This window comes from Dreissena polymorpha, chromosome 4, assembly GCF_020536995.1.
Source record: "Dreissena polymorpha isolate Duluth1 chromosome 4, UMN_Dpol_1.0, whole genome shotgun sequence".
NCBI lineage: Eukaryota > Metazoa > Mollusca > Bivalvia > Myida > Dreissenidae > Dreissena > Dreissena polymorpha.
Genome location: NC_068358.1, coordinates 40,803,144 through 40,818,677, shown reverse-complemented (window position 1 = coordinate 40,818,677; position 15,534 = coordinate 40,803,144). Strand labels below are relative to the sequence as shown.

Here is a 15,534-nt window from a genome sequence, read left to right as displayed (position 1 = left end):
AGGTAAAGATTGTTAAATTATAAATTTCAGTATATTCAAGGGCGAACTATTAAAATGTACAATTGATAAAGTATTTTCTTTTTTATTCTGACCAACTTAGATTCTGTGAATAAATGAGTACAAGCTTCTAAGATGTTTTGCTTAAAACACCGGCATGTATTTGCCAATAAACAATCATACACCAAAGAGTTTTAATAAATGGGAAATTTAAATGTTTTTACCAAACTGTTTTTTTAATTAAATTGGAATTGCTCTTGCATTTTATTTAGAATAAGTTATACTGACATATTTCTTCCAACTTGTCCGTTGGTATTCTTCAATTTAAAATTATTGTTCCAATTTTTTCTTTAATTAATATAAAGTTAAAAAAGTATAATATGCATAAAAATTGTATGTATAACTTCATTTGTGTAGCTTGAATACTAATTTTCATCATTAGTATTTTCAAAACTAATATATATTGGAAAAAGTATATCATGAGGTCAAAGAAGTCATATAGGTCCTCTTGTAATGTATTTTATTGAAATGGATTTTTTCACGGTCTGGTAAATTGACATAATTGAAAAAAGTTATTTAGATTCGCAAAATTTCGTTTTAGTTATGATCTTTGTGAAGTAACAGTATTACTGAACATTTACCATAGTCCAATATAGCCATTATATGTATCTTTTGACGATTTGAAAACCTAAACATTATAAAGCGTTGCAACGCGAAACGATTGAATAATTTGGAGAGTTCTGTTGTTGTCGTTTGAATTTACGAAACTACGGAGATTGCTTATATAAGGTATACAACACTTAACCGGCGGAATAGCCGAGAGGGCTAATGCGTTTTTACTTCAGACTAACTCCAGGACTCCGGGGGTCACTGGTTCGAGCCCTGGTACCGGCTACTTTTTTTCCTTTATTTACTGTAGCTTTTAAGATCCAATGTTTACATTTATCAATATAAAGCATTTAATGACAAACTTTAAAATATGCCAAAATCTGTGAAAAGGCCCCTTTAATACCTTGCCAGTTGACCACCCATACAGCTTATCTCCTTTATTCTTCAGGTAAAAAACATCATAGGAACCGTACTTGTCCAAGCTCATTCTTATTGCATACTTCTGCCCACAATCCGGATAATTCTCCAGTTTCTTCTTCAAAAAATCTTTTCTATAAACAAAAGATAATGATTACTATAAATTCATTAAAAAAACTCATGTTACCAGTTTTAGGCAGAAACAGTTTCACTTACCCCAAATACATGATTAAATGGCTTAAAAAGCATGTTTAATAGTCATGTTTCTTTAATTGTACAATGGTACCAGTTCGTTCTTCTTGAATGCTCTTAGCTTTTATAAGTACACACTTACAGCCCGAACGGTCAATAGCTGGGAGTTGGATTATTGCAACTATGGCAACAGTATGTAAGTACCTTTTAATGTAATAGATAGATCTCAATGTCAGTATTCTTCGATCATAATCACATAAAGGAACGTGAAAAAGCTACTAAACTAGGTTTTCAACCAGTGAAGTATTAATCTTAATTAATTTAGGTAATAAACTGTGCAATCCTGTCTTCATGTTAGCTTAAATTCAAGTTGCTTATTGTATCAAGTTTTACTATTCTACTAATATGACCTTGACCATAACAAAACATGACAAAATAAAATGCCATGCTAGATCTGTACATATAAGCTACCTACACAACTTAATGCCTCCATCCAAACTTATATTATTGAGGTAAAACTCATCTAATATTTTTCAGTATCAGTAACTTCAGGGGTTTTCCTGCCTATTTTGGAAAAAGGAGTCTACCAAATTGGGAATTTTTTATCGACAAAATTGGCCATTTTGGGAATTTTCGCGTCGATGAAACGGCTCATTTGGGAAAAAAATGTGAATTTATCATGCTTAAATAGTTCAGTGGTTTAACAAATAAATTTGTTTTATTTGTTATTTTGTCTTCTTTATATAAACAGATGCAATATTGGACATGTTCAACGTTTATTCAAGTACTGCAGTTTTGTTTTTCAGTTACAGTTAATCTCTGAGATAAAAACTGTACAGTCAAAACCTTATAGCAGATATTTTTTACCAAAACAAACACTGGTTAGTCACACATGTTATAAGACACTTCATTTAAAAAAAAAGTTTTTTTGTGTGTTTTTTGGGGAAATTGTGATTTTTTTTATAATTTCGGTTTGGGATCGGGTCCGTTAGCTTTGGGAGTGCCTCCGTTTTCCGGAGGCGCAGACAGTGCTGAAAAAACCCTGAACTTTGACAGGATCGATTGTCTTCCAAACAGTAGTCTCAATCGATGAGTTTATAAAGCAACCTATGTACAAACTTTTAGCAAAATACCTCCATCAACTAGAAACAAGAAATATCTTTTTAAAAAGTTATACGGCGTTGATTGTGAAAGGTAAAGAGTTCAATAAATGAGATCAAAGACAGCGAATGTCTTTTTCTGTGCAGTTCTTAGCTGCATCATACGCAGTACGGGATGTTACGCGGAGTTTTCGCGGCTTATTTTACATTATTACATATTGCTGGTCATAAACCTATAGATACAAAACAGAAAACCAAAAGAAGAATGGAAGTGAAATTAAAACATTAAGTCAACCGGCCACACGCGAAGTATCCGTACATATTTTTTATATTTATACGCGCTTTCTTCGAACAAATCTGTTTTAGTGGTTTGTCGGGAATTGCCATTTGATTTGATTATTAACAGTATCGCGCTCATGCTTAATACATCAGTCAATATGGTGGAATAATTCTTGTTAAATTAATCAAAAATAATATTTATCATGGTATTGTTGAAAACACATTAAGAATCTACTATTTACATACCACAATTATATCGCTGAATATCTTCATATTTCTGGTCTAAAGAAAATTCCAGTTCACCTAGTTCACGCGATAGCGTCTATATAATAAGCCGCGAACTGACCCTGATACCTTGCGGGTCGGAATACAATGCAGTAAAGTGAGGCCACGCCTCCACTGCTGGAACGACGGCTTGTTAAAACTTTATACTTTTACATGTTAAATGTTCAATTTCGAAAACAATATTGAATGGTTTGGCCAAAACGAATATCAGGATAGGAAAAAACGATACTTTAATGAACTTAAATATACTAGTACACAGACAGGTATATGGAAGTAATTACTAAATATGAGAACATAGCCTTTAAGTACAAACGCTCTGGCGCTTGCAATCCTCTGAAAATAAAAGGTGCACGCACAAACTGTATTGATGTCAAGAGTTGAGTGTAAAACTGTTCTATCTATCAAGCCTTTTCATTAGCGATAAAATTGTTTCATGGTGAACACGCAGTAAAACAGTGTTACAAAGACACGGTCATGTTTCTAATGTTCTGGTGGTATGCTCAAATCAGCCAATGGAATAAATGAAGCGTATTCATTTGTGTCAAGCCGCGGGAAATTTTATTGAATTTTATTGGACACTTACAAAGGTCAGGTAAGGTCAAAAGTGACGTTAAACAGCTACGCCGAAAAAAAAAGTCCAGAACAATATCTTCATTCAAACTCAACTCAAAGCAAAGTTTTTTTGTGGAAACTCTTGTTATATTATTAGCAGGGATGGGACTGAATACTGAAATGATATTCAAATATTAGTTTAACATTATTGAAATGCATGTATGTTCAAACTTTTAAACCTTAAATTCAATTGTTCAAACTTAAGAATGTCCTAAATTACGTTCTGTTCCGGATTGCCAAAAAGTTCAACATAAATTGTATCTGACAGATTAATCCTTTTTGAAAAACGATAATTGAGAATAGTTCTTGTCTTGTCACAAGACATTTTACTTTCATAAGGCACAAGATATTTTGGATAAATACGTCAATATAGTCTGTATGTCTCATCACTTGTGTGTGTGAAATAATTCCAAATACAAGAGTTGGCGATGTGTATCGCTTAACCTTAATATTAGTTAGAATCTAAATTTTATAATTTTTTAAGATTTATAAAGACCATGTAGTTATAGTTTTAAATGAATGTTCTTAAGTCTAAATAAATTGATAGAGCTACTTATTGAAAACAAATTTAAAGCGGGTATATACGATTTGTTTATATGTGTTTAATTGTAATATATTGATAAAATATGTTACAATAACACAAAATAGGCAAGAAAAATTATACATTAAAGCCGAATTTCATAAAATGCAGCAAAGACAAATTAGCGCCCCGAGCCGATAGTGACGTACATATTTTCCTACAATAACCGAAGCATTCGTCTTTGTATTAGGATCGAAGATAGTGTTCGTGTGTCGTATGAATAGATATCGTTGCAGAATTTCAAATAAACCGTTAAACTAAGTTTAGATGCACATCGTACATGTATGGTATACATGCTGGCGAATTCGGCTGTACAGCCGTTTTCAATTTCAGAATTAAATATCTGGCTTATTTCGCATTTTTCGACACATGTTCTTCTTAACTTTTATTTTCATTTATATTGAAATATATATATAATAAGTTTTTGTACACAGTTTATATAAATTCATAAATATTTGACTAAATCGTATATACCCGCTTTAAGGATAATATTTGAGTAACTAAATTCTGATTAGATAATCATGGATTTAAAAAATGGATAAAGTAATTATTGGCCATTTTAATTAAGGTATCGCAAGTTTGGTTGCGTCTGTTTTCAGATGCAGAATTGTGAATAACATGTCAATAATGTTGGACAAAAGATTAAACACGATGTATTAAAGCGAGATTATACGATTTTGTCAAATATTTATTTATTTAAATAAAATGGGTGAAAAACTGATAAAAGATGTAGTTTAATATAAATTAAAATAAAAGTTAAGAAGAACCTGTGTCGAAAAATGCGAAATAAGCCAGATATTTAATTCTGAAATCGAAAAAGCTGTACAGTCGAATTCGCCAGCATGTAAATCATGCATGTACGGTGTGAATCTAAATTTAGTTTAACGGTTCATTTTAAATTCCTGCCACGATATCTATTCATACGACACACAAACGCTTACTAAAAAGACGAATGCTTTGGTTATTGTAGGAAAATATGTACGAAATATCTTCGTCACAATCGGCTCGGGGCGCTTATTAGTCTTTGCTGCATTTTATGAAATTCGTCTTCAATGTTTAATTTTTCTTACCTATTTTGTGTTAATGTAACATATTTTCTCAATATATTACAATTTAAAACATATAAGAAATCGTATAATCTCACTTTAATATCGTGGCAAATTTACAGATAAAACCACTAAGGACATCCGCACTAAAACAAACATGCGACTTAATACTTGGAATTTGTTTTTTAAATAAAAATCAAATATTTGTATCAGAATTTCGGATTTAAATATTCTGCCGCTTTTTGAGCATTTTTCACATCCCTAATTATAAGTCACTGAAACCTTGACATTGATTAAAAATTGGTCCCCAAGACAATCAAAAGCTAGGTGTCCATGCAAGCTTTAATGATCCAAATTCTCATCATTTAAAGTACTGACCAATCAACTAGAAACCAATCTGAATGACCGCACAAACCAAGCAGTATTTAAGCCATTTGTCATTCTGAAATGTTAACTTAGTTCAAAACGTGTTCAATCATCGAACAAGTCAATCTTATTTGTTACTGTTATGATATTGTTAAATTTCAGATTCTATGTTTCCAAACAGATTGAAATCATAAACGGGTATGCCGCATTTATACATACGAAACAGGCCCATGCACTCTCAGTCGGTATAACTTTAAAGTTGCTGGTGAGCGTACATCAGAGGTTGTCGGTGAGCGTACATCAGATGTTGTCTGTGAGCGTACACCAGAGGTTGTCGGTGAGCGTACATCAGAGGTGGTCGGTGAGCGAACATCAGAAGTTGTCGGTGAGCGTACACTATGACATATATTTCCATAGAAGTCAACAAATAGACAGTAGCACTTCTCAACAGCTGTCAGGAATGAATACATCTCCAGCTTGTCTTGGAAGAACAGTTCCTAGAAAAAAACAAACAACAACACTATGTTAGTTACGAACTTCTGTATTTTAATAGTGTAGTTCTAAAAATGATAGGACAATTATAACACAATAATAGACAGTGTACTATAATGTACTGTCTTTCAACTTACCGTAAAAACAGAGCTTCTATAGAACTATCACAACTAAAAATTCTATATCATACTAAATATATATAGAAATGTATTTCTTCAATTTGTAATCAAGTCTATTGACAATAAACACTGTCTTAACATAGTCCCTATTTAATTCTGTAAAATTACCAACTATGAATATCTCCGTAATCCCTCATTTAAAGCAGGTGCACACACGTGACTTAGTAAAATGTATCTCAAAATTTTGTGGTTCGTTAATTCAAATGGATCTTGCACTGAGTGACAAAAAGCTTCACATTAATTAATTGAGTAAATATCCTTAGTTCAAGGGCACACAACTCTGTAACAAAAAGTGTAACACAAACATACCCTTTTGCACTTCTACATAGTATACACAGCACCCTAAAAAAGGTCTGTTTTAATAAACAGAAAACTGTTTGTGACACACGGTACACATGTGCAATCACGTGAGTATCCAAAATTGCCTTAGTTCCATTGCATATAACTCTTCAAAGAAAATAACAACGCAAACAATAATATCATCTTGCACTTCTACAAAGTACGAACAACATACCTATAAGTAAAAAGCTTCATGTTTCCAGAAGACTGAGTGACAAGTTCGAAACACAAAGTACACACGTACAATAATTTAAGTCCCAATGCCCCCTACAGCTGGTGAGCTATTAAGGGTATTACCCATTTTGCCCTCCAGCTGGTGAGTTAATATAAAGCATAATGGCCAATTTGTTTTACAGCTGGTGAGTTTTAGAGAAGAATGTCCCGATTAAAACTGCAGATGACGTGTTATACAGACTAATGTTCAAATTTGCCCTGCTGTTGGTGAGTCATTAACACTTTTGAATCGCATATAATTTGAACTGCAGTTAAGGATTAATACAGAAATATGCCCCAATTAAAACTGCCTTCAATATCCTATTGTTAATTGTCAAATTTGTGCAGCTTCACTATTCATGATATACTAGATACAAAATGAATTACCTCTTGAACACCCTGGGCTAAAATTGTGACTTTGTGCCATGCAATACCCTCCAAGTCCAATATGTCATACTCTACTTTAAGTACTGTCTCTATCCTGCATGGAATCTGAAATACAGAACATATACATACGCCTTATTTATTTCACGATTTCAGATACTACGCAATTTGCATATGTTTTCAGACACCAATTTAGAATTCACCTAAGTTTCAATGTTTTCTGTTACTTTAAAAAAGGAGATAAATTGTAAACTAAGTTTTTTTTAACAAACAGCCATTTCCGAAAACCGTAACACACGTTTTACTGTGAATTAATCTCATCTATAAAGCTATTGCTGAACATCTAAAAGCATCCCAAACAGGTAAGTTACATTTACAGTTATGTGTCAGGAAGTATGTCCCCAGCCATCCCAAACATCATCTTCTATACTTCAGTGATTTTTATGATGAAAATCATGATTGCACTTACATGAAAAATGTCATCAGACAGATTTTTCACGAGTTATCATGCAAGTATAGGTGATTTCCATACTAATATTGTAAATACATGCAGATTATATTGTAAATGCAGGAACTACATGTATGTTTTGCGAAAGTTTTCAAAATAATATTTTTCTGTAAACACAAAATTTGTAAGTCTAACAAAAATAAATAGGATAACAAAAAATCAATCGTAATTAACTGTAAAAGTTGATATAGAAATTTATTAAAATCCAGTGAATTGGACAAACAACAGTGAACTAAAAAATTACCTTAGTCGCAAAAGTAATCTGCGAATTAAATCCTTTAAACTCTGTTTTCAGTAGAACCTCTTCTTTTTCTGAGTTTTGAAGCTGGGGTGTTTGGGGTTTTCCAGATGTGTCATTTTCTTTCACTTCCTTGTATTCAAAATTCAATTTCCAGCATCTGTATTCTTCTATACTGTAGAACTTGTTACTTTTTGATATAATGTCTTTAACAAAATACTTCTTGAAGGTTTCTGCAGGGTGTAACTGTTTGTCTTTTAGCAACTCATTTGCCTTTTCTATGAGGGGAGACTTTACCATTATTCTATCAAAAAAACTTTTCAGAACACATTTAGGTAAAAACATTTTTAGATCATACTGTTCTAAGAACTCTTTGCAGTTTTCTTCTTGATTGTTTTCCTTTGCCCAGATTCTGACACTCGTCGCCAACAAAAAAGTACCTGCCCCTCTGGCTTCACTTGCTTTTTTGTGATCTCTGTAATAACTCAAACATTCATGCAAAAAATCCCATTTTACCTGATAGAACAAATACTGAAAGCATGGTGAATATTTTCTTTCCAAAACATCAATATAAGCTTCATGTGGAAGGAATCTTATTCGAAAATACACATCGTTGCGTGAATGAATGTCATTTTTAGTTGGAGGCAACCAAAGGAATCGTTTCTGTTCCCCATCCAAGACACACAGTCCACTGCAGTTAAACATAACAGGTGGAATGTCTAACCTTTCCGCAACTGCTTCACATACTTCTTCATATGTGTCAGAAGTGTTGACATCAATCTTCATGCATTCCCTATCAGGCCCATACACACTCACTTGAAAACTCATGCTGGTAAATGAGGAACCTGAGCCGCTATCCATGGGATCATAGTTCTTCTACTTGTTTCTTTTTCGCAACATGATTGACCGATTAATAGGCTGCCAAACTCTCTATAACAACGATTCTTAAGAATAATATTTAATGTTTCAATTGTGTATGCAGTTAATTAATATCAATGGATAAACTTTCTCAAATTAATTGTAACAGTATGTGGTAATTTAACATTCTATTTCTTTAGCCTTAAATATACCACAATATACAATTCATTATTGAATTATCAAACTGAATGAAAGAATGATGCTTTAACAGACATTTTGCCAATAAATTACAAACCATCAACAAATGTGATGTTTTATCAGTTCGTACTGATTTCTATTGCTTTAAAGGTGCCAAAAGAAAGGGTCTGTCGTGTACAAGATGATCACATTTTGTTCAGCTCTTTATTTAAAGCCATAACACGGACACTCATGCTATCTCAGAGCAAACAGACCCAATCCCAAATGCGATTTTTTCATATCGTTAATTATTCGAAACAGTGTCTTTCTCTGAGTGTTTATATGTTCAAATCAAGCTTTTTTCAGATTTCAAGTACAAACTAACATGTCACATTAGAATGTATAAAGTAATTGGATTGGTGTAAACTATTCAATCAACTTTAAAACAAATGTTTTGCAAATGCAAAATAATGAATGTTACAATATTGTTGTTAAAAAAACAACCACTTTGGTCGAATACATTCCTTATTTGACCAGATTCCGGCCGTTTCAAAAAAAGCAAGAAAACTCCTTCATCTATACATTTAGCAAAATAGAAGTTATAATATTTTTTTTCTAAAACCTTGTATTTAAGAAACGAAAGTGACTCAACAAAACCAATTAATGTGATTGAGTATCCTTTAAATAATTGGCCGACACCTCAAATTTTTAGGATGAAGAGTCTGACAAATGAAGAAAATCTAGAACTTGTTTTTCTCTAATTTACTAGCAAGATTTTGCATTTATATGAGCATTAATCAATATATGTTTAACAATGTAGAAAATACAAAACAATGATATAAAAACCTGCCTTGATTAAGGCCTTTGAATGATTTGTGTATTGACAAGTTCATGATTTATTCGACACGATAAGTGTGTCAGATACATCCGTTAAGACATCGATCAAGGAATCAATTAATCAATCAATAAATCAATCAACCAATCAATCAATTAAATTTGAGTTTTTATGTGTCATTTTCTAGAAAGTATTTCGATATAAACACAACTTCTTACTTGTATTTTTTTTATAAATACAATCAATCCCATGCATCTGCTTTATATATACTTATAATACCACGTTTATAATAACTTATATGTATTTCACTAAATCAAAAATACAGGGCAAACGCTACACGTGTACCTCTTTCTTGTGTTTTCTAGTTTCGCTTTCGATATCTTGTTTCGTTTTAGTAATGATGTAAATTGTCGGGTGAACTGTAAATTATTAATCAAATATATATATATATTTATGTACTTTATACAAATACTTGTATTGAATACCTGTTAAATAACGTATGGCTAATATATAACGAGCACTTAGATTAACACCAGTTAAAATAAAATAGGCCGTTTTTATCTTTGAGAGCCTGGCACGAACGACAACTCTGGTGACCAGTCACAAATTACTTGCCCATAAGTGTCAATATCAAACATACCAATAGCATAATATTATAGGCTAAATTTCTACGGATGTCTCAAGAATCGTCATCAAATGTACAGGATGGTGTACAGCAAAGGTTTAATATAAATACACTAGTAAAATTTTAGCGATTAAATTAAATTGTTAATTTAAATCAACATTTGCAATGTATTTTCGCGACGTTAGGTGACTCGCAATTATGTTTTTTTACTTATAGACGGTGGCTTCTGATAAGAATATAATAGGTGATACCTATTGTAGTGGCAAAATGTTATGTTATAGCCATCAGAAAATCTCAAACCACTATATTCTCTGACAGGGAACTTACCTGCATCGATAAATGACGCTTGTGTTTTTCTGCTGTAAAAATTCTTAAATCTTGGACTTGATGTAGCTATTTTTTCTGAATTGTATTTGTACAGGCCATATTTTAAAAAGTACATAAAGTTATATTTGTTCATAAAACCATTATAAAAAAATATTCTCTCAAACTGTCAAATGTTTAATGTGAAAAATTCTGGGCTGCAATGGGGGGATTGAACTGGGTCAATGTTACTAGACTGGCTCTGTGTCACTAAAGAGCTAGCCCAACAGTAAGGATGTTCGAGGTGACTTTATTTCACTACACTCCTCCCCCTCTTAATCTGTCCAGACATGCCTGCTACAGTGTGTCTTGCATCTGCATATCCCTTCATGAAACCATTACACATGTGACAAGCTCAGTCCCATTTACTAATTTATTCACAGATTGTACATATTCACAGTTTGTGTTTGCCTAGTCACCATTAAAGTGAAAAATCCTGAGTGCAATGGAGGATTGAACTAGGGTCTCCAGCCCAGGGGCCCGGGCCCCCCCAGCTGTCTGTTGAACTATGATTTTTTTTAATAATTGGCCCACTGCAATTTTTTTTCTCGTGCAAGGGCCCACAGTACACTTTCGCTCAAAACAAAAGAGCAGCTTTGTTTTATTATCCCTGATAAACAAGGGGATTAACGCTCGCCAATCGAGATAACCCTCTAGGCAATGTTTTCTTATCCCCTTGTACACACATCCCCGATCAGTCCCCCATTGTGATCATGAATGCTTCATCTATCAATGGTTGATGTAACATGTATTTTGATACGTGCAGCGAATGGAAGCAACTGCTACAGGAGTTCGTAGACTATTGTCTGATTATTGCCTACACAAGTTTTTTTTCCTTCTTTGAGAAGGCCCTAGACATATTTTTCCCTTCTAAAAGTTTAATTGTTTTTTTTGAAACCTTTTATTGGGAATGTTTAGGTCCCAATACATGTATATACTTTTTACATTGAGAATAGGGCCCTAAATTTGAACCGGAACAAAAACACTGACAAAGGTATTAAAACTGAGTATTTATAATTTTTGAAAGGAAATCACTGAAAAAGACTACGATGAGATAGTTAACATGTTTGTTTAAAAGAAAAACAGATTCATAAATATGCCGAGCAACAGATAAGAATTTGGCAGAATTCAGTATTTAAAATAATTGAGTACCGAGAATTGAGTAATATCAACCTATTAATGGCTCATTGGTAAAAAAATGAAAATTGAAACAACAAATCGATCTCATTATATAAGTTAATCTGATCCAGTGTAGAAAAATATTGTATTATTAAATTATATCTTTCCTTGAATTTGTTTGAAAACAGTAAAATATGTTAAATTGATTATTTAAGACTTTCATTATTTCCCCCAAAAATTAGGCGTTTCGCGCAATTTTTTTCCTCAAAAATGGCAAGGTCTTTCCCAAAATATCAGATTTAAAAAAACCTTTGACGTTATTGATTTGTGAAAAAAATGGTGGAAGCAATACGAGAGTTGTTGTGGATAATCGTCATTTTAAACCTGTAAGTTTCGGAAATCTAAAGCTTTTAATATTGTTGTGAATTCACACCAATGTTTAAAGCTTAAGACTTCCGAAATGTGCTGATTTACTCATATTCCATTAATTCATATCACACAAAACAAGTTTTTTATAAGCATGAAAATTCACCTTGCAAAGTGCCAAATTAAAAAAAGTATATATATAGGGAGGGGGGACCCTTCCCCTGTTGGGCCCCCCAGTAAAAAAATCCTGGGTACGGCCCTGGTCTCCCGAGTGACACTCTTATGGATTGGTGATTCAGATTGTTGGCTCGGGTACTACTTAAAAGTACCTAGGTTACTCTTAAGTATACTAAAAAATACCTCTGGTATTGAAAATATACTAGTGCTTAAATGTACCCAGAAATACTAACTCTAAATTGGGCTCATTTTTTCAAATGAAATATGTTCATATTCAATTGTAATTTCTCATATTCTAAATTTAATATTGAAATTCATACTAAAAAAAAAATTGAGGCAGGTTTTGTTCAAAAAGGATTTTGTTCCATAATGTTTTACAACATCAGATTTTGAGGGGACATAAAACTAAGGTACAGTCTGTTTTTTTCCCAGGGTACATCGTTGTATACGTAAGAGTAGTCAGTACCTGGAGTAGTTTTAAGTATATACGCGGACAATGACCATTTGAGCCTAATTAAGAAATGATTTTTACCACGGAAATGTATAATTCGTATACAAAGATATGCATTTTCTATGTTGAATTAATACTTGTTTCTAATTTTAGCAAAGACTGCTCCAGAGATGACAAAACAGCCTTGTACATTCCAAAATACAACTGGGAATGCATAACAGATGTGTTCGTTGAGGCTTGTAAAGATTTGGAACTGGGAGAGTTATTGCATGATTCAACGTATGTAAATTGTACAATAATTGATAGAGTAATATGTTTTCAATAGGAGAAGGTAATTTTACCAAAAGGTTCGTGCTCTCTCAAAAAAAAAGGGTAAATCACTAAATGAACATAATGAAATAAAATGTTAATAATTCCAGAGGTTTAAAAATGCTTTTACCATCACATTTGACTGCTTTGAAACAGTTTGATTTAATTTTATTGTTAAACTTAAATATTGGCATATACCATGACCTTATGAAAATTGTTCCTCGCCATTCAAGAGCAAACATTTTGTTTCTGTGATTAAAAATAAGCAGCATAACTGTAAATTATCGGACGTGTATACTTTTAAATATAATTATTGAATAACATTGTTGATCATTATATAGGGTGTTTGCAGTTTAAAAAAACACTTTATTTTCATAATTCATTTTCAAATGCTTTGACATAATCATTTAAAATACAGATTCGCAGGAGTTTGTTTAAACTGTATCATTCTAACTTTCCTTCAAGTAATTGTCACACTTAGTTAGCCTCTTTACAAATACTTATATGATTATGAAAAGAAGCCATTAATATAAGATTTCTTGTTTCTATGCGGCCAAAAAATCATAAATGTCCTATTTTAGATGTGTAAGGCTATTAAACATAACCTTTTGTAAAGGCAAGCTTGAACTGGATAGTGATCAATTAAGCAATAAATATATTTTTTGTATTTGCTTCTACTGTTGTAAGGGCAATAATTATATCACTCAGAATTATGTTAGCTATTCAAACACATGTGTTCGTGATATTAAGGGAACAAAAAAACAAGGTGCCAATGTTGTATTGCCATATGTTTTTCTTTGCAAATACTGTAATACAAATGTTTAATAGTGAATTATATCAAGCTAAGTTATAAATCCTAAATTGTATCCATCACTTGATGATATGTTATAATTGATCATAGTTCATACCAAATTAGGTTCAATCCATCAAACACAATAAACTATTTCAAATGTATTTACAAGACCTGTTAATGTTTATTGCTTTTGACATTTTTGTCATTGTCAACTAAGTCATTGTTTAGTAACTATGGTAAATTGGGTCCAACAGAAAGCAGATCAGCATCTGTGATTCATGTCACCCTAATTTAGTCAGCCTGGTCCAGCAGAATTCATGGCTGTTATTCTGATTCATTCTTTTTGAGGTGATCTCATCCTTTTAGTTAACCAAATTTGCAATGAAGTCAGTCTGGCCTAACAGAAAGCATGTTTGTGATTCAGGTTCAGCCTGAGATGTGTTGATAACCAAATCTTGTATGTGCCAGTAGACAGCAAGGTCCATCAGAAAGCGTGTCTGTAGGTTTGGCCTTTTTGAGTTTTTGTCTGCGATTCAGATGTGTTGTTAACCTGAGCATGGCTATGATTCAGGTTTGGCCTGTTTGAGGCGATGTCTGCAATTGAGATGATGGATGAGAAAATGGATGCAGGCATGATGTGCAATCAGACCAAGAGACCTGTGCTAGATCTTCATACCTCTGTGGATGTACGTACGAGATCTGAAGTGTGGCCAAGCAAGTCAGAATTATTTTATTGTATTCTTGGTTGAACGAAATTTGTAACCAACCACTTGCACACTTCTTTTGTGAGATAATGCGTGATTAGAAGTTTTGCAAGGCAAGCCAGACACATAAACGTATTTCTTGAGAGAAAGCAAATTTCACTTGACTTTACTATGGGATTCTAACAATCTTAGCAAGTCTCAGTCAACTTTTACCAGCCCAGGCCTTACATGCTTGTGGTTATTTCAATCACTACATTTGTACATAATTAAATTGTCCCAGTGTTTACCTTAAGAATTAAGCTGTCAAATTTTATTGTTGTTTTTTGGACATAATTTGTTTTTAGCTCACCTTAGCACAACGTGCTCATTGTGAGCTTTTGTGATTGCCTTTTGTCCGTTGTGTCGCTTCCGTCATCAACATTTACTTTGTTAACACTCTAGAGGCCAAATTTATTTTCCAATCTTCATTGAAATTGGTCAGAACATGTGTCCCCATGAAATCCTGGACGAGTTTGAACATGGTTTCGGTTTGTTGAAAAACATGGCTGCCAGGGGGCATGTATATGTACATGTATATGGCTATATTAAAACCTTGTTAACACTCTAGAAGTCAGATTTTATTTCAAATCCTGGCCCTGTTGTATCTCAATATTGCTTGTTTTATTTTTTTACTGTTTTACAACATTATGAAAACAGAAATAAAATGGCTGTACTATGTTGTTCTTTTCAAATATCAAATGACACTTTAAAGACATTAGCAAATTACCCTTCTTCAGCACCATACAATGTTATATGTTGGTTATTTGTACTGTTCCAATGTTGATCCATTTACTGCCAGAAACGCATTTTGGTCCATTTGTAGTGCCTCTAAAAATCTAATTAAACAGGGCTCGACATTAACTTTTGAAGCCACTTGTCCAG

The 15,534-nt window shown here is 32.7% G+C and overlaps 2 protein-coding genes across 5 annotated transcripts in view; one reads left to right on the top strand and one right to left on the bottom strand.

Moving 5' to 3' along the window:
* The window catches only part of LOC127877420 (tyrosine-protein kinase JAK2-like), a 41,762-nt gene extending 31,468 nt beyond the window's left edge, over positions 1-10,294 (bottom strand). For 2 of the 4 annotated variants that reach the window (XR_008048432.1, XM_052423287.1), the window contains exons 1-5: positions 10,052-10,191; positions 7,843-8,766; positions 7,094-7,198; positions 5,703-5,980; positions 1,010-1,157 (exon numbers count right to left, since the gene is read on the bottom strand). Coding sequence is in view for 3 of the 4 variants with exons in the window: in XM_052423287.1 (XP_052279247.1) it covers positions 1,010-1,157; positions 5,703-5,980; positions 7,094-7,198; positions 7,843-8,697 (1,386 nt within the window). In the remaining variant the exon portion in view is untranslated. Of the gene's footprint in view, positions 1-1,009; positions 1,158-5,702; positions 5,981-7,093; positions 7,199-7,842; positions 8,767-10,051 lie in introns of all 4 variants that reach the window. The other 2 variants (XM_052423288.1, XM_052423290.1) reach the window with 2 other exon arrangements.
* LOC127877421 (N-alpha-acetyltransferase 35, NatC auxiliary subunit-like) overlaps positions 10,254-15,534 on the top strand; it is a 30,283-nt gene continuing 25,002 nt past the window's right edge. Inside the window, exons 1-3 of the mRNA XM_052423291.1 lie at positions 10,254-10,427; positions 12,961-13,086; positions 14,481-14,595. Of these exons, the coding sequence (XP_052279251.1) occupies positions 10,381-10,427; positions 12,961-13,086; positions 14,481-14,595 (288 nt within the window). The 5' untranslated portion in view covers positions 10,254-10,380. The remainder of the gene's footprint in view (positions 10,428-12,960; positions 13,087-14,480; positions 14,596-15,534) is intronic.